Here is a 21910-nt window from a genome sequence, read left to right as displayed (position 1 = left end):
GGGAGATGTAGGCTAAAAACATCTGGGGACCCCAGGTTGAGAACCACTGATCTAGTGCAATGCTATGCAAGGGTCAGAGAGGCAGTAGAGCAATTACATCGGCATTTACAGATGTAGATGAATTAATTTCATTAATGCTTTCTTGGAATAAAATAATACAACATATTAAATTGCAGAAGTACAGTCCCTCTAGCAAAGTGTCTGGAAAATGTATAACTGAGATTATAGCAAAGAAAAAGCACCTCATTTATGTTCTTCTGATTTCATACCAAAATCAGTCCTGAATTGCTGTGCTCATTCAGTGAAGATTGATTCATACAGCGAATTACTTGATGACACGTATGCGGCTTGTGTTCGATAGGGAAGGTGCCTAAATATCATGCTAGTACAGACATTTTGAAATACTGCTGTTCATTCAAGCATGACTCAAAAACCAATGGATCGACATCTTGGTAGACATAATCTTTTGTATCTGCTTACACTTTGCTCTGACATTCAGTGTAAACATCTTGTCCTCAATTACATGATTAGCAGCATTGCTCTTCCCCTTATCTCTCATTATTTAAATCCTAGCACGTTCTGGTTTTAACTTTGCTTTTCCAGACCTACCATTCTCCAGGGATCATTCCTCTGAAACAACTTTCCCCCTTTCTCATTTGCCCCTTATTCCCCAAGCTCATTCACAGAATACTTTTGTTATGCCATCTCCCTTTCTTATTCCATATGCTTATTCAACTATTTTCTATGAGTCCCTGGCAACTCTCTCACAACAGGAGCGGTTGCTCCTGACACGACAAAAAAACCCCAAAAAACAAAAAAAAACTCCTTATAATCCTTGTAACCTATTTCAAATACCTACTATAGTCAGTTATTTTTTTTCACCATGAAGTTCAGTGTGACAGAGTGGCAAAGAGTAGAGCTCCAGAAAAAAAATGCAGTGGCAATGATAATTTCACAAGGACCCATGTGAACTGTGACTTATCCGCATGTCCTCTACTGTAAATAAACCTAAATAGGAATTCTGGAAAGATTCTTTCTCCCTGACTACAAATCTTTTTCCTTGATTCACTGTCTGCATTGTAATTCTGTTATAGCAAGAACAAAATTCCCATTCCTGTAAAGCAGGAATGGGAATTTTCACATTCTCCAGATGTTGCGCTGAAATTCCCAACACTCTTCAGTATTGCACGTGCTGGATAGTGATGTAAAAATCTCTAGAGAACAGCCCGATTCCCATTCATGTTGTAAAAGTAAAATATCATCCTCAACACAGGATGGCAATCTGTAAATGCAAGTGTTGAGGATGATATTTTACTTTCTTGAGTAGATCACTTGTAAATGCATTATTTATTTATTATTTACTAGCTGCCCCCTGCCATGCATTACTGTGCCCCAGCCTGTGTATATGGGTTTTGTGTGTGTATATGTGTGTGGAAATATTTGTGTATATATGTGTGTTTATGTATATATGTGGTTTTGCGCATGTGTTATAATGTATTTTTTTGTTTTTTGGCTTTTTAAGTCTCTTCTGCTGTGTTTTTCAGGGTTTTTATGAGTGATGGTTATTTGTTGGCCTGGTAGGTGTAGTGTGTCCAAATTTGGTGACAATTCGTCCAGTGGTTTTTGTGTTATGTTAATCCCACAAACAAACATTACATTTTTATTTATATAAATTTCAGACATTTCTACCTTATCAACCCCAGAGGGGGGACTTAGGGCAGCTTACAATGGCAATAATTTGATGTCAACACATACAAAAACATAGTACAACATATCATAACAGAGAAGATTAAGTTAAAATCCGTTGAAAACATTATTATCATCCATATTGCCGTATCCAAATCCAATTCAGCGACCAACGACCCAGCCCAAAGCCTATCCATAGTCTGTTCTAAAACATTGCTATTGCTGTCAAGCCTGTTACCCAAATGCCATGTTTTGAGGTTCTTCCTAGAGGAAAGGAGGAATGAAGCTGACCTAATTTCCACTTGTTCATTCTGGAGCAGAACGATTTTGGCTTTTTTATCCACCCATAAGCGTGCTAGCAAATCTCTCCAATGAGGGGCTACTACCATTGGTACTACATGCCTCCTTGATTAAGTACATTTGCTTTATGCTTTCTTTTTTCTAAGTATAGCATTGAAAATACAGTGTATTTTACTTGCATATCCCTGTAGTTTGTAAGATATTAACTAAATCTGGAAATCTTGATTCCCAACAACCATGTCCTCAGGAAAACATGTTCAGGGACAGCATTTGTCCATCTGTTTCCACCAAATTTCCAGTAGAAAGGTGTACCTTTTTCTATCTTCAATCCTGTCTTCCATTCTCTGAACTTTAAAACCTAATGAAACATTGCTGTTTGGGTAGTCCTGGTTAATTGTTAAGCAGAACATATATTCTTGCTTCAAACTAGGTTAAAAATTGATGGCAGAATATGGAGAGCACTTCACTGATGGCTCCCCGTTTGACCTACCTGAATTAAACAGTTAATAGGACACAATTCTCTGTTAGGTTGCTTGAAAAGTATTAGCCTTCCCGTCTGTCAGCATATCACCTTTGGCTATTCCTTTGTATACTTACCTCGTTGCTAATGTCAGTATTTTAGATAATCTTTTGCCAATACATTTTTGGCAAAGTAATGCATAACATTGTTGTGTTTTCCTTCTAGCATGTGGTTTTAGCTTTCATGCTCTACACTGGACCTTTAATCTCTCTACAGATGCAGTTTCCTGTTGCACAATGTAACACAGATTATAGAATTTCAGCTTAGGCCTTTGTACAGCGTTTTCACCTGCAAAATTATTCCTAGATTTCAGCCACTTGCCAGGCATTCTTTCCACCCATAAACAATTGGGATAAAAAATATTCTCAACAAATCTGTTGACTGTTGTCATTGGTGTTTTTGTTATTGTTCTGCTTGTCCTCACCAGTGTTATGTACTGAGACAATGAAAATATCCCATGCTGTTTTTCAGCGAACAACAAATCTGGTAAATTAGAAATGGCATTCTCTGTTTGTAAATTGATCTCATTTTGGGGGAATGAAAATATCTTTCAGACTTGGAGCACTCCAATAAAATATAGACTCCCTATCGTGTGGGGTATTTCCTGCCCTCTGCTTTGTATCTGATTTTAGTTCATTTTCATTCTACTTTTTATTTTATTTTGAGTACAACATAGTTGATACAGCGAACACAAACATTGCATTCAACATGGGGAGATTCTAAACTTGCCATGCAGTCAGAAAGTATGACCACCATATTGGGGTCAGAAAATACCCCAAATTATATCAAAGCAATAAAATTTAATTTGTTCTTGCATAGAGTAGAGGAAAAGTTATTAATGAAAGGCGAACCCCATTGAAATGAAATTAAATCTATTATAGTCTAAAGCAGGAGTCCACAAACCTTTTAAACAGAGGGCCAGGTCACAGTCCCTCAAACCGTCGGAGGACCGGATTATAATTTGGAAAAAAAACATGAATGAATTCCTATGCACGCTGCACGTATCTTATTTGTAATGTAAAACACACTTAAAAACAATGCAATAATTAAAATGAGGAACAATGTTAACAAATATAAATTTATTAGTATTTCAATGGGAAATGTGGGCCTGCTTTTAGCTGATGAGATAGGATTGTTGTTGTTATGTGCTTTCAAGTCATTTCAAAGTCCTTAGTTTGAGGACTTGTTGAACTGTCCCTGTGAACTCCTTACCTCCAGCAGTAGATCCTCTTTCTGTTAAAGGATGTCCCATATAAGTTTTTGGAGTTGCTTTTCTCTATGTAAAGGAGTTACTTAGAAGTCCCACCGTTAACATAGAGTTCTCTGTATTTACCTACACATTAGAACTAACATAAAGGAGATAAAGTGATGCTGAACCTCCAGCTGATTCCTGGAAGCTCTTTATGCCAGAGCCAGAACATTTAGCATACATTGATTCCATGTTTCCAAGTTTTGTCTCCTACCAGTAGTACATTTCGAAACATACTTTTATCCTATACAGACAGTCCACAAGTTATGAACAAAATAGGTTCTTTTTTTCCAGTACATTTTTTATTGCAGATACAAGTAGAATATTATCACAATCCATCACCATTTCAAAATACATATCAAATATTATTTTCTTAGTGTTCTTAACCTTGCCTATTCCACCTTTATCTCCCACTTGTGTCTATCAATTTTACACCCCCCTTCCCCTCCCTCTGGGAACAGTACTTTCCTTCATTCAAATATTATTTTAATTGAACAATTGTACAAAGAGAATGGTTCAGTTCTTTCAATTTTCCTTTTCCTTTGACTTCAATCTTCCTCATTTCGGAACCCAATTCTTCTTGATTCGGCCTGATGTATGTTTGGCTCTTATTTCAAAGATGTAGTCCTGGAGCATAAAGTCTGCTAGGTATCCATACCATTTTTAGCTCCCCACTTTCCATGGTCTTTCCAACCCAAGGCAGTTGCTTGGGTGGCAACTATCATGTATTTTATAATTTCTTCCCAATCCTTAATGTTTTTGCTCTTGTCTAATTTGTGGATGAAGAATTCTTTTTTATTTAAAACTAATTTATGCCCTATTAATTCTTCCATTTCCTTCTTTACCTTATTATAAAATGTTTGTACTCTGTTGCATTTCCACCACATATGTATATAGGAGCCAATTTTTCCACATCTGTACCAACACAATGTTGTGGTTGATTTAGTTATGTATGATAATTTAATTGGGGTTCTGTACCATTTAGTCAGTATTTTCCTTTGTGTTTCTCTAATCCTTATGTACTTAATATTTTTAATTGAATTGATCCAGCTTTGAAAGAGATAGCTTTTTTCATAACTCTTTCAGGAGTGAAATTCCATTCCTAGGTGTAGATTTCCCTCACTTCCTGTTGTATCTCTCCTGATCATTCTTAACTATGAGTCGTTTGTAAGTTGGATGTTCGTAACTCACGAACTGCCTGTACTTTTTCCCTCTTCTCTTCTGCAGAGAAAGAATGTGACTTGCATCTTAATACTCAGTGTGTTTACTTTAAAGTGTGTTCTTTTGACCTTGGTAAAACTTGCTTAAGAATTGCAGACCAAGACTGTTTCTGTGAGTTCTCTCATTTCTGGAGCTGTCAGACACTATTTCTTCTGTGATCATCTTTCCCCCTCATATTTTTTTAGACATTGATAAAATAACATAACAGCTTTATCTCTTTGTATACCTTGAGCCCATCTGCACATACTGTGGTATATGAAATACCTCACTTGCCTAGTTCCCAACAGACTCCTCAACCTCTGGGGCTACCTGCAATAGATGTGAGCAAAACCAATGTTGAATTGGTTGAGACTGTATGAGATATCCCTTGAAAAATTATAGCAAAATGTGCTGTAGGATATCCTGCAGAACAAAGTTTTTGCAGTTTAATGAACTTTTTCCATGTTTTTATAATAGAACTAATTAGGAAATGACATTTATAAACCAGGAACAAAAACTGTGTTACATAATGTTATTTATTTATTCATTTCCCTACTTATTTTCTTTCTCCTTGAGTGGGATTCAATGTGACTTAATTTTCTTTCCTTTCAAAAGTTTATTGTTTAAAACAGTTCTGGTCTCCAAGTCATTGGCAGCCATCCATAGCAAGCTTCAAGGAAAGGAAGACACACTTTAGCCAGTGAGAACAGATATGCTGCCTGTTCTTGGAACAATAGTGGGGAGGAAATCTCTTCTCAAATGGCTTAAAGAAGTGGGTTGCTGTGAGTTTTCCGAGCTGTATGGCCATGTTCCAGAAGGACTATCTCCTGACGTTTTACTCACATCTATTGCAGGCATCCTCAAAGGCTGAGGAGTCTGTTGGAAACTAGGCAAGTGAGGTATTTGTAGAACGTCCCCTTTCTCCCACTCTGGATATTCCACAGATATAAACCTCACTTGCCTAGTTTCCAACAGACTCCTCAACCTCTGAGGATTCCTGCCATAGATGTGGGCAAAACGTCAGGAGAGAATTCTTCTGGAACATGGCCATACAGCCCGGAAAACTCACAGCAACCCAGTGATTCTGACCATTAAAGCCTTCGACAACAGTTTAAAGAAGCTCTGGTTTAGCAGATTGTAAATAATGAGTAACAGAAATGCATTACATTTGAAGCTTTGTTGCTATAGCAAACTGATCAAAGATGTTAAGTAAAATTGAATGCTTTGTAAAAGTTGCTCTTTTTCTTAGCTTCTTACTTAGTATTTTTGTGTGGAACACACACACATACACACAATCGTATAACTGTAAATGTGACCATCATGGCAGACCTGTATTATTCTAGAGTGTTCCCTCACTACTTCGCGATTTGCTTTTAGTGGACTTGCTGTTTCATGGGTTTTTGAAGATATTAATAAAAATAATAAATATTTGCATCCAGTGGAGACCAGGGAGGCCAGGACCCCGAAAATGCGGCGGCTTGAGGCACAGCAGGGAAGGCCTGCCTCCCTGGCCTCCACAGACTCTGGAAGTGTGGCAGCCTGAGACACGGTAGGGAGGGCCTGCTGCTGTATGCATGGCTCTGGAGGCTCTGCAGAGGCCAGGGAGGCAGGCAGGTGACCTTGGGATGAGCCGGGAGGTGGTTAAGGAAGCACAAGTAAGAAAATAATATATAAAATATATAAAATGATGTATAAATATTAAAATTAATATGGTGCCCCTACATCGCGGATTTTCACTTATCGCAGGTGGTCATGAAACGGAACCCCCGTGATAAGTGAGGGAACACTGTATGCCCCTCCGAGGTGCATGTTACTCTCATTGAAATGTTACTAACAATGTAAGACTAACGTTTGTGTGACTATTACACCAGTTTGACAATGGCAGTTATGATAATTTAGTCTGCTCACATTTAGCATATTCAGGTGATCCCCTTGATTTCCTTGTAGTTGCAGTAGTGAAAGATTCTCAAGGGACAACAAATTCAGATGCATAGATACAACCTCTTTTCTGTGGGCTTAGAAGCAGAAATATGAGAATGCTGAAGTCCAAAAGGAAGGAACAAAGAAAATAGTCAGTTGCAAATAGCAACCGACACATGTCTGTTGTTATATGCTGACAAACCAATTGTGCCGCTATGTGTCCTGGATTTCCTTGAATAAAAGTTTGTATTTCTACTTTCCCAATCGGTTTCACTCCTGATCTTGCCTTTTTATGTTATGCATCAACTCTGCTGTTTTTTGTTTTTGTTTTTATTTAAAAAGCTAAGGCTAAGTTGAACCTACAAGCTTAAGAGGACTGAGTTGGTGATGTGTGGCACTTTCACAAGTGCTGACTCATGTAGAACAAGTTGCATTGTGAACGTCCATGTACTGTGTAATATAAACTTGTAATGTGAATTCGTTCTCCTGAAAGAAAACTGTGTATGTAGAATCAGAAAGTATCAGGAATCAGTTTGCCTTTCATCAGAGTAAGCAAATGACATAGATTAGTCCTGTTTCAAAGTACTACAGATAGTTCAGATATCTATTTGCATTGATGAATTTCTGTAACAACTAAAGAAGCAATCCCAGCAGATCTGGTTGCATTGCAGTAAACATTGCTCAACAATGCTCTTGTAGAAAGTGATCCGACATTAATAGCAATTTTCAAAGTTACTGATATCCTAACTGGATCTTTCTCTCTTTCTTTCCCCTCCTCTTTTTTAAGAAAAGCAACGGCAGATGCAAAATGAAGTGAACGTTTTCTTTGTGTCCCACGTGTTAATATTTGCACCAGACTATTTGGAGGAGCTCTGCGTCAACCTGCAAAACTGGTTTCTGCTCTGCTTTTCAGACAGGATGAGCGAGACAATGAGGGGCTTCCTGTTCTGCAAAACTAGTGCCGACTGCCCTATTTAAAGCAGTTGTTAAAACTTACATGCAAGCGTTCTAACGAAATGAAAGAAGTCGTGTTCTGGTCACCCAAGGAGGTGGCAGATTGGCTGATGGAGAATGCTGTGCCAGAATACTGTGAACCATTGGAAAGTTTCACTGGGCAAGACTTGATCAACCTGACGAAGGAGGATTTTGAGAAGCCCCCTTTGTCACGTCTATCTTCGGACAACGGCCAGCGACTGCTCTACATGATAGAGACTTTAAAAATGGAGCACCACATCGAGGCACACAAAAATGGCCATGCCAACGGCCACCTGGTCATCAGTACTGAGGCCCCTGCCAGGGAAAATGGCTTCAGCAACAAAACCAAGCCCAACGGAATGCCAAATGGTTATAGGAAAGAAATGATAAAGATTCCCATGCCAGAGCCAGAACGTTCTCAGTATCCCATGGAGTGGGGGAAGACCCTTCTGTCTTTCCTTTATGCACTTTGCTGTTTCGTCTTGACAACAGTGACTATTTCCGTTGTCCATGAACGAGTGCCTCCCAAGGAGGTGGATCCGCCCCTACCAGATGCTTTTTTTGATCACTTTAGTCGGGTGCAATGGGCCTTTTCTATTTGTGAAATTAATGGATTGATCCTTGTAGGACTCTGGTTAATTCAGTGGCTGTTCTTAAAATACAAGTAAGTACATTTGTTTCTTGATTTCACTTCCCCCCCTCTAATCCTTACTATGAACTGATTTTAAATGTGGGTATCCATCCATCTTGGTAATGATCATGCTTGGACATGCTTAGCTTCTTCACCATGTGGCTGTGTACAGGATAAAAGAGAGCCAGGTAACTGATCCCCTTTTAAAAACATAAAGCAGTGGAACGTGTGGTACTTCTGATGGCTTTTGGACTGTTAACTCCCAACTGTAGTAACTAGGGTTGAGAGATATTCGGAACTTCAATCCAACATCTGGAGCGCGATATATTCCCAACCATATTTTATGTGTGGCCAAGACCCAAAAATAACATATAAAACAGCTCTGTATTTAAGCAAAACAATACATCTGAGAACCACATATGTGGGGCTGATCAGGGTAAACTGTAGGGGTGATAAGGAAATATGATGTACATACTCTGTTTTATCATATCTTATCATATTTATTTACTGTATTGTTATAAGTGTCTTATTTTAACTTACTACCTAGAGTGCAATCAAGTCTTATCAAGCCTTGTTGTTTTGTTTGATATTGTGATATGGACTAAGGGCTAATCAATAAAATTACTGCTGCTACTACATAAAGTACAGCATTTTCATATTTTACTCTGAGTAGTAAATATCTATAGACAACATTTCCAAATAAGAATCAAGTTTTAATATTTCATATTAATGAGATATCTTTGCAGTATAAGAAAAAGGGCACCTCAAAAAGTTGAAATAGAAGGTATTTTAAGGCAGCTTCCATATACCAGCTATCAGGCAATAGCACACAAATCATCAATAGTTTCTTGTTAACGATGAGTGCTGATATCATTAAGTCTCATAGAGAAGAATGACTTAACTCTCGGAAACCTCAGCTGCTTTACCCAGTGATCAAGGATTCTGAAGTTCAAAACACCTGGAAACCCAAGTTTGGGAAACACCGATCTAGTGAAAACCAGTGAAACCCATAAAGTGTTGAGAATCACTGCTCTGAAAAACTGGTGTTCTTGCTACTCTTGGAAGTAGTGTTGCTGATACTAAAAAAATGAAATTTTGATAGTATGCCTGAGACCATTTGCTTCATTGTTGTTGCTTTTTCTATCTTGTATACAATATTGTGAAATAAAACATAGCAACATAACTTATTTTTTTAACCAACTGCCATCTCAGACTTGACATTTGGTTTTAAAAATGTAAGTTACTGACCACAATATATGGACTGAATATACAGACTGAGATGACATGATTTTATCTTGGTGAACGGCTGTTATGTAATTTATCCTATATGTATTGGTTAATTTTAATGTTGATATATGATGGTTTTGATTTTAGCTTTAGTATTGAATTTTTGCTGTCAGCCAGTTTGAGTCCCTCTACGGAGGTAGAGAAGATCGGGATATAAAAGCTTTAAATAAATAAATAAATAAATAAATAGGAGAAAAGAAATCAATGTATATTTCAAATAATGGTCTTGATCCAAAGAACTGCAATAGTAGTAGTGTCTGAAGCTTCCAATGCATAGTAGTCATTCACTTAGGAAATAGTTCTCACTGATTTTCACTGGGGCAACAAAATGTTTTGCATAGCACCTTATTGCTTCCATCATCCTCTGAAGGATGCACAACTTCAAATTTAGATGGGGAGAAAGTAAAGTCAGAACCCTTTTAAAGTCAAGGCTGGACTTGGTTCTGGTCTTGGGAGGTAAGAGCTTCTATAGCAGGTATGGGAAAACCCAGGCCCGGGAGCCGGACGTGGCCCCTTGGTTTCTTTTCTCAGGCCCTCCTCTCTCTTACCATTCTATCCTTCATTTCTTCCCTCCTTCCTTCCCTTCCACCCTTTCGTGCTTCCTTCCTTCTCTCTTTCCTCTCTTCTTCCCTCTCTCCCTTTCCCTTTCTTTCCTTCCCTTTTGTCTTTCCTTCATTCTCTCTTTTCTCCTTCTCTCCCTCCATTCCATTCCACCCTTCATTCCTTCCACTCTTCATTCCTTCCACTCTTCCCTTTTCCCCTTTCTTTTCCTTTTTCTATCCTCCTTTCCTCCTGGGGGATGTTTAGCTGGAAGAAGAGAAGGTAGAGAGGAACATGAGAACCATGTTTCAAGATTTTAAAGGGTGTCCCTTTGAGGAGGAGGGGGGGGGGAGATGACTTTCTGCTACTATAGAGACTAGGGCACAGGGGAGCAATGGTTTCAAATGGCAGGGAAAGAGATTCAACTGAAAAGATTAGGAAGAACTTCCTGGAGAGTGGAATAGCTGCCTGGGGGGCTTTTCTGCAGAGGCCGTCTTTTCAGAGTGCTTTTTCTCTCCCATCCACCATTTCATCCTGACCAAGGCCAACCTTTTGGGATCCAAATGTTTCCTGTCTTTGCTTCACTTTCTGTCTCTGAAAGAGAAGAGCAAGGGAAGGAAAGGGCAGTGAGGGGGCTTGGGGTGAACCCTCTCCCTCCTAGCCCGCCCATCCCGCTCCAGCCCACCATGTGGCTCCCAAGTTAGAAAGTTTGCCCCTGCCTGTTCTATAGGGAGAGGCAGGTTCCCATTACATCCATCTCTCCTGCAAGTCAAATGTCCCATCTTCATTTGATCCCCTGAATTGCTTTTCTTTGCAAAGCTCTGTTCTTAACCACATTATTGACTGTGCTAAGAGAAAAGACAGAACATGATTTTAATGTTAACAGCTAATACCAAGAACCTTTCCATTCCCTTCCAAGGACTGCTGATTTATCTTGTCATTTTGATTCTCCTGAGCTGCTGCTGTCACCATGAAGTAATGCATCTCATCTGCTTTAAATGTCTTATTGCCTAAACTTAACAGGATAATGTTTTGTACAAAAATGCACAGATACCACCTAGAACAATGTTTATCTTACACCAAAGTTCTTCAAATGACACATTATTTTATTTCCTTTCCCACAGGTCTATTATTGGCAGGAGATTTTTTTGTATAGTTGGCACACTGTACTTATATCGGTGTATTACAATGTATGTAACTACACTCCCAGTACCTGGCATGCATTTCAACTGTTCTCCAAAGGTAATTTTCCTTGCTGTCATTATCTAAATTCTTTTCCTTCCCTTGTGTTTGAAACAGTTTAGTCAGACTGATGTATGTGTTGTTTGCCAAGGAGAATTGGCAAGAGTTTCTTTAAAGCTAATTAGTATTGCTTGTTGCTCCTAATGTTAGCTCATGGACAGGTTCTGCGAGAGAGAATTTTGGTTCAGTATTTCTATTGTCCCGAAGGAGGGTGTTTCTTGGATTTCGATTTGAAGACAATCATGTGATTGGCTATTTTGGAATCTGATCCATATCTCTTCCAGTTTTCCCCACAGACGAATAGCATTGACTCAGCTCACCATAGTTGCTGTGAAAGGTGGAACCAGAGCATTTCAGTGTTTAGGATGTGAATAGAAAACCATCCATAGTCTTACAAACAGTTTTATTAAAATTACTAGCTGTACCCGGACACGTGTTGCTGTAGTGTAGTCTTGTGGTATGGAAAATTAAGTAATGAGCAAGTCTGCTTAATAATAATAATAATAATAATAATAATAATAATAATAATGGAAACCTAGGGTAGGAAAAGACCTCCATGGGCCATCCAGTCCAGCCCCTTCTGCTATAAGGGAAAAGCACATTCAAAGCACTCCTGACAGATGGCCATTTCACCTCTGAGTAACAACAACAACAACAACAACAATAATAGGATCCTAATGTAGGAACAAACCTCCAAGGGCCATCCAGTCCAGTCCTTTCTGCTATAAGGGGAAAAAACACAATCAAAGCACTCCTTGTTACATCTGATTGCCTTGTGTCGCCTATATCTCGTATAAGATATCTTCACAGGCATAGAGGTGAATGACTTACTGCTTCTCTCAATTATGTTGCTTTTTGTGCTTACAGAGATTTTTTTTAAAAAAACTAATGTGCCAGCACTAGCAGAAGCCAAAACAAATCTCAAATGCATTATGAATTCCAGTCTCATGATTCTTAGGTCAGATTTATTAATGTTTAGTAGATTGATCCCTCATTTATGGACTTGGGGATCTTGCAGTGCCAAGAATGTGGTCATGTCAGCGCTTTGGAAATCTCAGTTAATAATTGGAGACTTGCAGTAAAGTGCTCTCATCCAAAGAAAACCATTCCAGGAAAGCTGCATTGTATTTTTGTAACTGTCTTGTACATATGTAAGCAGATTTCATTGCTTAAGTATGAAACGTTTGTATTAAAATGACACTGTTGCTCTGAACTTGCAAAGGCATATCCAAAGCACCAAAAGCAACAAGAAATACAGTAAGCTTAAAATGCAAATACCATATATACTCGAACATAAGCAAACCCAAATACAAGCTGAAACACCTAATTTTATCACAAAAACTGGGAAAACATATTGATTTGAGTATAAGCCAATGGTGGGAAATGCAGTAGCTACTGGTAAATTTCAAAATAAAAATAGATACCAATAAAATTACGTTAATTGAGGCATCAGTAGGTTAAATGTTTTTTTTTAATATTTACATCAACTGTAATTTAAGATAAGACTGTCCAACTTTGATTAAACCATTATTTCAACCTTCTTCAATGTAAATGTACTTATATATCTTTCCAATAATAACAGAGCAAAATAGTAATTGTAATAAAAATAATAGAGTAAAATAATGGAAATGTAATAATAATAATAATAATAATAATAATAATAAATGTAATAATAATAAACGTAATAATAATACATGTAATAATAATAACAACAATAATAATAGAGTAAGATAATAAATGTAATAGTAATAATAAAGTAATAAATGTAATTATAACAATAATAGAGTAAAAAATAAATATAATGAAATAATAATAATAACAGAGTAAAATAATAGAGAACCTTGACTCGAGTATAAGCCGAGGAGGGCTTTTCAGCCTAAAAAAGGGCTAAAAACTTGGCTTATACTTGAGTATATACGGTACCTGTGAAATACAATGTTACGAATTTTCATTTCATCTTGACTGATATTTCCCTGCCAAACCAAAATGCCATGCAACTTCTCTCTTTCACAATTCTGTAGTTGTGCAATAGAAAATGGAGACTAAAAATGTGGAATTTACTGATTTATCTGTGACTGAAAATTGTGAGATTAAAATTCATAATGCCTTGAGTCTTCTTAGGTTTTCTGGAACTATTTGTTACTATTTCTAAGTCAGAGGCTGATGTTTTAAGTCAGAGGTTAACAAAGAGTGGCTCTATGGTTACCTATCTCCCTCCACATGCATTTTTTACAATCTTGAACTGCTGTAAACTCCAGAGAACCCCTTTTCTTCTTGCTGTGGTTGTTTGCCTTTCAGTCATTTCTGAATTGTGAGGACTCTATTATGAGGTTTTCTTTGCAATATTTATTTAGAAGAGGTTTGTCTTTCCTGTGAGGCTAAGATAGTAACTCTTGCCCAAGGCCATCCAAAGAGGTTCCATTTGAACCTTTATCTCCAGAGTCATAGTCCAACACTTCAATTACTATATCATGCTTATTTTCTAGCAATGTACAAAAAAGAAAACAGGCAAATGTTCCTTCCTGGAAGCATCTAGAAATAGCAAATTATCTTTGGAGTAAGCTGAAGGGACCTCTTAGACTAGTGTAAGACACATTACTTGCTTTGTTTGATTTCCCTTTTTCTGAATTAGTGGTTCTCAACCTGTGGGTCTCCAGATGTTTTGGCCTTCAACTCTCAGAAATTCTAACAGCTGGTAAACTGGCTGGGATTTCTGAGAGTTGTAGGCCAAAACACTGGGGACCCACTGGTTGAGAACCACTGCTCCAAATGATTGAACTGTAGTGATGGGAAGGCCTGGGAAAAAAACAGGAAAATTGGGGGAAACATTTTTTTCCTGTTTTTTCCAAAGCCATTTTTTTCGGAAACACTGAAAAGTGTTTAGAATATGTTCCTTTCCAAAGATAAATAATATATCTATGGCATGGTATTCACACTATATAACATGAAGACCTTAATGAAAGGTTTCTGAGACTTTTTGTTTCTACACAGTTCCCCTCCCCCCAATTTTTCTGGAAGAAAATGACTTTGGAGAAAAACTAGGAAAAAACTGTTTTTTCTCCTATTTTTCCAAGGCTTTCCATATCTATTCAGATGTAATCATCTTCCCATAAATAGAAAGAAAAATTATTCTCTTTATATACTTTTAATTTCTTGGACAAAATGAATGAGTAAAATGATATTTAGGTCAATAACCTCTCTCATACTGAAACACATGGAAGAGGTATACTTAGCATCATTTGGGAGGTGGGCAGGTTTACAAAAATGCTGTATTAACTGACAAGATGCATTATATAGTATGGGTTCTTAATTCCTGGTTTTTCTTACACGCAATGCAATTAATGTGCACAGATACCAATATAACTATAATGGCTCCATCCTTTGGCATCCTGGGATTTGCATTTTAGACAAGGACATTTAGAGTCCTCAAAGAGCTCTCTTGTCTCACTAAAGTACAAATCCTAACATTCCCTAGAATGTAGCCATGGCACTGAAAATGCAGTCATTGTATTATAATTGTGTCATGCAGAAGTGTTGGTAGAAATTTTCTTACCACTGTCATGTTTTGCATGCAAACTTGGATTTAGCTTTCCTTTTCCTTTCTTAGCTTATTAAAGATTCATCTCTTAAACTGAAATAACCGGTGGATTCCCCTTTCCCACTCTTTCTTTCAGCTCTTTGGAGACTGGGAATCGCACATGAGGAGGATAATGAAGCTGTTGGCAGGAGGCGGGCTCACTATCACAGGAGCACATGATATGTGTGGTGACTACCTGTACAGCGGCCACACAGTGATGTTGACACTCACATACCTATTTATCAAAGAGTGTAAGTTTGAATGTTCTTGCTACTAGACTAAGCCATGTATTATAAGAGCTCACTGTCATATGTTTGCTACTCACTAGTAGGGTTTTTTGTGAGAAGAAGGAGGAGGAAGAGGAAGAGGAGGAGGAAGAAGGAGAAGGAGAAGAAACAACAACAAACAACATGCACTGGCAGGTTATGTAAAAGACAGTCACGAACCAACATGGAGGGAAGTCAATAGTAGTAAATTGCTTAAAGTTCAAAAGACAAAGAGTGAATGCCGTAAAAACACAATCCAGAGCTGAAGAGAAAACTGGCGAAAGAAGACTCTCCATGGACAGTTCCTGGGGAAAAATGGGAGCCAAATTGACAAAGAAAAAACATGGATGTGTCTCACAAATGGAACTTTGAAAAAGGAGAACGAAGGCCTGATTCTGGCAGCCCAAGAACAAGCCATTAGAACAAATGACATCAAATCCAGAATTGAAAAGTCAACGACAGATCCCAAATGTAGACTCTGCAAGGAAGTAGATGAAACAATAGATCACATCCTTAGCTGCTGCAAGAAGATTGTGCAGACAGACTACAAGCAGAGGCATAACACCGTTGCTCAGATGATTAATTGGAACTTGTGACACAACTGCCATCTGCCCGTGACAACTAACTGGTGGGATCACAAGGCTGAAAAAGTTACAGAAAATGAGCATGTCAAACTCCTCTGGGACTTCCGAATTCAGACAGAGTTTTGGAGCACAATACTCCTGACCTCACAATCGTGTTAAAAAAGAAAGTATGGATTGTCGATGTTGCAATCCCAGGTTACAGCAGGTTTGAAGAGAAACAACAGGAAAAGCTGATACGATATGAGAACTTAATGATCGAACTGCATCCATATAGAACTGGGATAGGATGGGTGTGATTTTAAGATGGAAGACTTTATAGAGAAAAGGCAGGCAAAATATTAAATATTTTGTCCCTTATGACCTTTCTTTGTTTCAAAGTTCCACTTTTTTGACCTCATTTCTGATTAAAAGTAATCAGAGGTGTTACTGTATGATTACAATGTTGTTGGACCCTAACAGAAGCTTGTGCTTGATTGTTGCTTGACCTTAAACTTTTTAATGAGTGTTGCAAACAAGAAGCCTATATTCTCAAGTGAAGATCTCATTTGAATGGCCCATTCACAGATTGCAAACTATTAGCAGGCCCGTGAAAACCAGGCACGTTTTAAAGCCATTGAAATGCATGAGATTGATTTCAGCACTTCATTCCATATTGCGGTATTGCGTTTGGGGATTATCCTGTATGAAGTGTTTCTATTTGTGGTAGGCTAGGATATCTTCATCTTGTGTAGAATTCATTTGTGTGTATGAAATTAATGCATGTGTTCTTCCTTACCTTCAGATTCACCTCGGCGATTCTGGTGGTATCATTGGATTTGCTGGGCTCTCAGCATCATTGGGATGTTTTTTATCCTCTTGGCCCATGACCACTACACTGTGGATGTGGTGGTGGCTTATTACATCACTACAAGACTTTTCTGGTGGTATCACACGATGGCCAATCAGCAAGTGAGTCTTTTTCCCCTTCCCTAAAAAAAATAATACTTAGTTTATGGCAAGCTAAAACCTTTCTTTGCAGGCAGGCTTGTATGTAGTTTAACAGGCTTCTATCTGGTTTTAACTATGTATTTTTATTGTGTCCTGTGTTTAATTCTATTTTAATGTTTGTGTTCTCCGGTTTTTAATTTACATATTATATGCTTTTGCGTGTTAACTTCTTTAAGTCTCCATTGAAAGAGAAGTGGGATATAAATACTATTACTGCTTATTATAATCATCATAATCTCATGTATAGGAGAGATATACATTAGACATTATTCCAAAAGGAAATATTTTATTCCAAAAGTAAATATTCCTTAAATGACATTTTATACATCACTTAGTCAAGTATCACCCAACACCCCCGCCCTCCCCCATAAGTCCTGTATGGCAAAATTTTGTTGATTGTTGGGATGTATCAAATTAAAAAAAATGGGAAGAAAAAAAAAGAAATAGCAAAAAAATGTATAGGAGAGATGCTGTATTCTTACAATACAATAGACACATAGTGACTGAATCCATAACAGTAAAGTTCGGCAGTGGTTTGCTTAAGTGTATGGAGGGTGGAGGGTTACCTTTACGACCTCATCATTCAAGGTAATTTCCTCGTCGTATGCCATTTGCTCTCTTCTTTTGCAACGGAGCCCATTACAAGATGTACATCTACTCCCAGTGGGACTCCATGACAAAAGGGGAGAACAAGCGACATATACCGCCACTGCAGCAATATGGCAAGCTTCCTGTGTTGCCTTTGCAACAATGGGAGGAAGCCAGGGGGTGGACGCTTCCCCCCTTGGGATGAGGCCAGCGGTAAGTTGTCATGCAGGGTGTGGGGCAAGGGGTTCTCTACCCCCTTTGCTTAGACCCCACGGATTCACCCCAATGCGTGACGAATCCTGACCTTAATGTGATAAGATCCTAAGATAACTCTTTTTTGTGGTGTCTTGTCAGAAAGGTATGCACAAAATTGCATCTTACACTGAACCAAAAACATTGTCAGAGTAGAGAGAAAAAATTACACGCAGTCTCTGGGTTACGAACAGGATAGGTTCCGCAGGCCTGTTCTTAAGTTGAATTCGTATGTAAGTTGGAAAAAAGTACATTTTTAAGTGTAACTCCAACCAACTCCTTTAAAACGTTTTGGAGAGTATAGGGGAGAATTAACACCCCTGTAACAGCGATCCATGCAGTCATGCTGGCCTCATGACCTTGGAGGTGTTGATGGACCACTCTGGCTCTTCAGCTAAGAAATTGAGATGAGCATCACCCCCCAGAGTCGGACACGACTAGACTTAATATCAAGGGAAAACTTTTAACATTTGTTTTCCTGACTGTGCCCCTATTCAGAGGATTTCACCTCACTTTCTGTCCCTGTGACAATTGGATTTTGAAAATTTGGGGTTGTTGTGGAAACAAGGATTGGTATAAAAGCTTTGCCGGAGACACCTTTTCCCCAGGATAACTCTGCTGGGAATAAATTTCCCTTCCCAGGGTTAGATTTCCTCTCACTTCTTGTTGTCTCAGCTCTGTTTGTAACTAGGGGTCAGATATTCGTAACTTGGGCCCTACGTGTATTAAGAGGAATTAGAGTTTTGATGTTGGCAGGGCCAGTCTTATGAGTTCTTATCCCTGTGAGCTTTGGCCTCCCCTCATTGATATCCATGATAAGTGAAGATGAATACTTAATAATAATAATAATAATAATAATAATAATAATAATAATCTTTATTTATTCCCTGCCACAATCTCCCCAAAGGGGACTGGGAGTGGTTTATATGAGGCCAAGCCCAGCAATACATTACAGCGAAATACAATATAAACAACAAAATAACATCACAATAAAACAAATAAGCCATTCAAGTAAAATAAACAGTGCAAAATAACATAATGGAAACACAGCCAAATGCACGATATAACGAATCCCACCGCTGTACCACCAAATTATAAAGCTCACACAGCAGCCTATCAAATTATAACGATGACACTGCTCCAGATTAACTCATCAAAGATATAGGGGGAGTATGGTTGTTAATAAACCAACTGTATATTTAAAAGCTAGGAACTGGGAACCACTCTAACTGTGAGTCTTAAAAGGATTCTTTAAAAGTTTCCGCTGCCACCATATTACTAAAAAACAGGCTGAGGTACTATTGAGAGGTTGTTCAGTAACACACTCTGTGTTACTCTAGTTTTCTTAGAGGCTGGTAAAAATCTGACTTGAATAACACTTTTACCACAAAGGTATTCACACTGAGGCTGGTATAAGTTGGTAAAAATAACAAGAACTTTATTTGAACAGACTTGGACATTTCAGGTACAAACGCTTGACAGTTTCAGTAAAAATCTGGCATACAAAGCTTGTGGTTATGTTTGAGAAGAGTTCTTAAAAACTTCTGGGTTTCAAGTCTTAAAAGTTACAACACAGAACATTACTTCAGGAAATGAATCTCTGAAAGTAACTCCCACAAAAATCCCCCTTAGGAATCTAGCCAAAACCAGAACTAGCCTTCCTTAAGGAAAAGAACAGACCACTAACGGGGTGCTGCTCCCCACAGTATTCTAGCTATACTTTATAGCTATCCTGAATACTAAACAAAAGACTGACCCAAAGTCCTTCTTCAAAACCTCAAACTGCTCTCACCAACACCCTTTCCAAGCTCCAACTCTCAACTACCAACTCTCAACTGGCAAACTGGCCATCTGAAAACTCAAGTCACTTTTTCCCTTCAGATCACTTAGGCTCCGTCCCCATCTTTCTAACCAATCCTAGTGGCCTAACTTTCCCTCCAAGACTAGAACACGCCCCCTTAAGGCAAACTCAACCTAAGATGGCGTCTCCCTTCTCCAAAATAGATACCGTGGCTTTGCCAGGCCCACTCTCCTAGGCCTAAGGTAGCTTGCCAAGGTAAGGGATTCATTACACATGACAAAATGATAAAACCCTGGAAGAGATAGCAATGAAAAAGGTAAATTTGTGGGGATGTGGGGACAATTCTGGATATGTTCCCTCCACTCTTTTCTTGAGACGTGTACATGTTTTGTTTTGCAGGTGCTAAAAGAGGCTTCCCAGACGAACCTTCTTGCACGGGTTTGGTGGTACAGGCCCTTCCAGTACTTTGAAAAGAATGTCCGGGGCATTGTGCCTCGCTCCTATCACTGGCCATTTTCCTGGCAAGTGTTGCACCTGGGTAGACAGCCTAAATACAGCAGACTGGTGAACGATACATAACAGCTACAGAAAGGAGATGGCAAGAGAACTGTCCAAAAGTGCTAAGAACTCTACGTGACAAGATGCCATAACAATTGAACTGTTCCCTCTCCTCTAATTTTTAACCATTACCTTTACTTAAGTCTCTTCTCTTACCTGGTAAGCACTGTGATATTTTTCTCTCTCCAAAGGATCTGTGATGGACAACAATAACGAAATGGTAAATTATCATGCACTGTATACATTTCTTGTTAATAGGTTTTGGATTTGCATTGCTCATCACCATGTTTCTTTGTATATGATGCAGCAGCATAAACGACAATAACAACAGCAACAAAAAAAAAGGCTTTTATATCATAAGTTCTGGTCTTTCCAGTCTCGTCTGGGAATAAAGCATATTATTTTCTTGGGAAAACATAATTTTCATATCTCTTGCCCCAAAGATTGGGCTGTAAGCCATTTTCTAGCAAATATCTATATGAAGGTTTATAAATACCTGACTGGGATAATATACAGGAATCTTTCTACCTGTTTCACTGAAGCTACAAATGATAGACGCAGAAAGGTTTGGTAAACTTTGATTTTGTAAATCTGCAGTGACAGTGTCAAAAGGTGCAAAAAAATTATTATGTTGTAAAGTGATTTTCTAAGTATTTCCTAACTTTATTTTTCAAAATGATATGCGTAAAAATAAAATCGAAGAAGATTTTTACATGTCAGAGAAAAGAGGTAAAATTTTAAAAAATGCTTCTTGGGAGAGAGATTTGTCTGTTTCTAGTGCCTTTCTTGTCTTGATAGTATGGTCAGTAGACAGTCTTTCAAAGCTTTTATTTAAAATAAAGTATTCCATGAAACCAAGATTATATGTATTGTACACATTACTAAATTTTTGATTTTATATCTAAATTAAACTGGAAATCTCTAGCAATGTTCAGACGACTGGGTTGGAAGGAAAAACCAAATACAATAATCAAGGCTTCACAGATTGTGGGGAGCAGGTTAGAGTGAAATGTGCTTCTTAAATTACGTCATTGTCTACTCCATACATAGATTTGAACTATAGCAAGAAAACAGCCATGAATTCCTTTTTATAAGATTTTTTTTTCTTTCAAACAATCAGTTTAAAATTATAAAATTATAAAGAGGTTCTCATCCCTGGATGAAAAAAATATATATTGTTGCAAAACAATTGATTTCTATAAAACCAAACTGTGCAGAAACTGCATGTAACTCTAAAAAGAAATTCAGTCCTGCCATACATATTGTGTTTGGGGGAAAGTATTCTATCCTATACTTGCCAATGTGCAGAACAAAATAGTTTTTTAAGAATGAAGAAGCATATATATATCTATATATATATAAATATATATATTCATTCTGTATTTTACGTGAAGCAGAGTTATCTTCTGTAGGGTTTTTTTGTGTGTTCAACAAGGTGAAATTTGTATTGTAAAACAATAACGGTGAAGGAAAATAAAAAGGCTTTTAAACAAATCATCTCCTCATTTAATGTGACATGTCAAGTGGCTATTTTGGGTCTGGTATTCAGTGTGTTTTTGCCCTAAAATGTGGGTTTATGCCACTCATCATTCAGTCATTATAAGATTGATCGCATAGATAAGTGGTTCTCAACCTTCCTAATGCCACGACCCCTTGATATTTTATGGTTGTGGTGACCCCCAACCATAACATTATTTTTGTTGCTACTTCATAACTGTCATTTTGCTACTGTTATGAATTATAATGT

General features: G+C 37.9%; 1 protein-coding gene across 9 annotated transcripts in view; it reads left to right on the top strand.

Moving 5' to 3' along the window:
- SGMS1 (sphingomyelin synthase 1) overlaps nucleotides 1–21657 on the top strand; it is a 112951-nt gene extending 91294 nt beyond the window's left edge. For 7 of the 9 annotated variants that reach the window (XM_060768787.2, XM_060768782.2, XM_067465714.1 and 4 more), the window contains 5 exons: nucleotides 7663–8514; nucleotides 11433–11550; nucleotides 15225–15378; nucleotides 16759–16925; nucleotides 20005–21657. In XM_060768787.2, the coding sequence (XP_060624770.1) occupies nucleotides 7892–8514; nucleotides 11433–11550; nucleotides 15225–15378; nucleotides 16759–16925; nucleotides 20005–20184 (1242 nt within the window). In that variant the 5' untranslated portion in view covers nucleotides 7663–7891 and the 3' untranslated portion in view covers nucleotides 20185–21657. The remainder of the gene's footprint in view (nucleotides 1–7662; nucleotides 8515–11432; nucleotides 11551–15224; nucleotides 15379–16758; nucleotides 16926–20004) is intronic. The other 2 variants (XM_060768783.2, XM_060768789.2) reach the window with 1 other exon arrangement.
- Nucleotides 21658–21910: the final 253 nt, after the last annotated feature.

Source organism: Anolis sagrei, chromosome 3 (genome assembly GCF_037176765.1).
Source record: "Anolis sagrei isolate rAnoSag1 chromosome 3, rAnoSag1.mat, whole genome shotgun sequence".
Classification (NCBI taxonomy): Eukaryota; Metazoa; Chordata; class Lepidosauria; order Squamata; family Dactyloidae; genus Anolis; species Anolis sagrei.
Note: the sequence above shows the minus strand (reverse complement) of the source record. Positions and strands in the feature narration are given on the sequence as shown.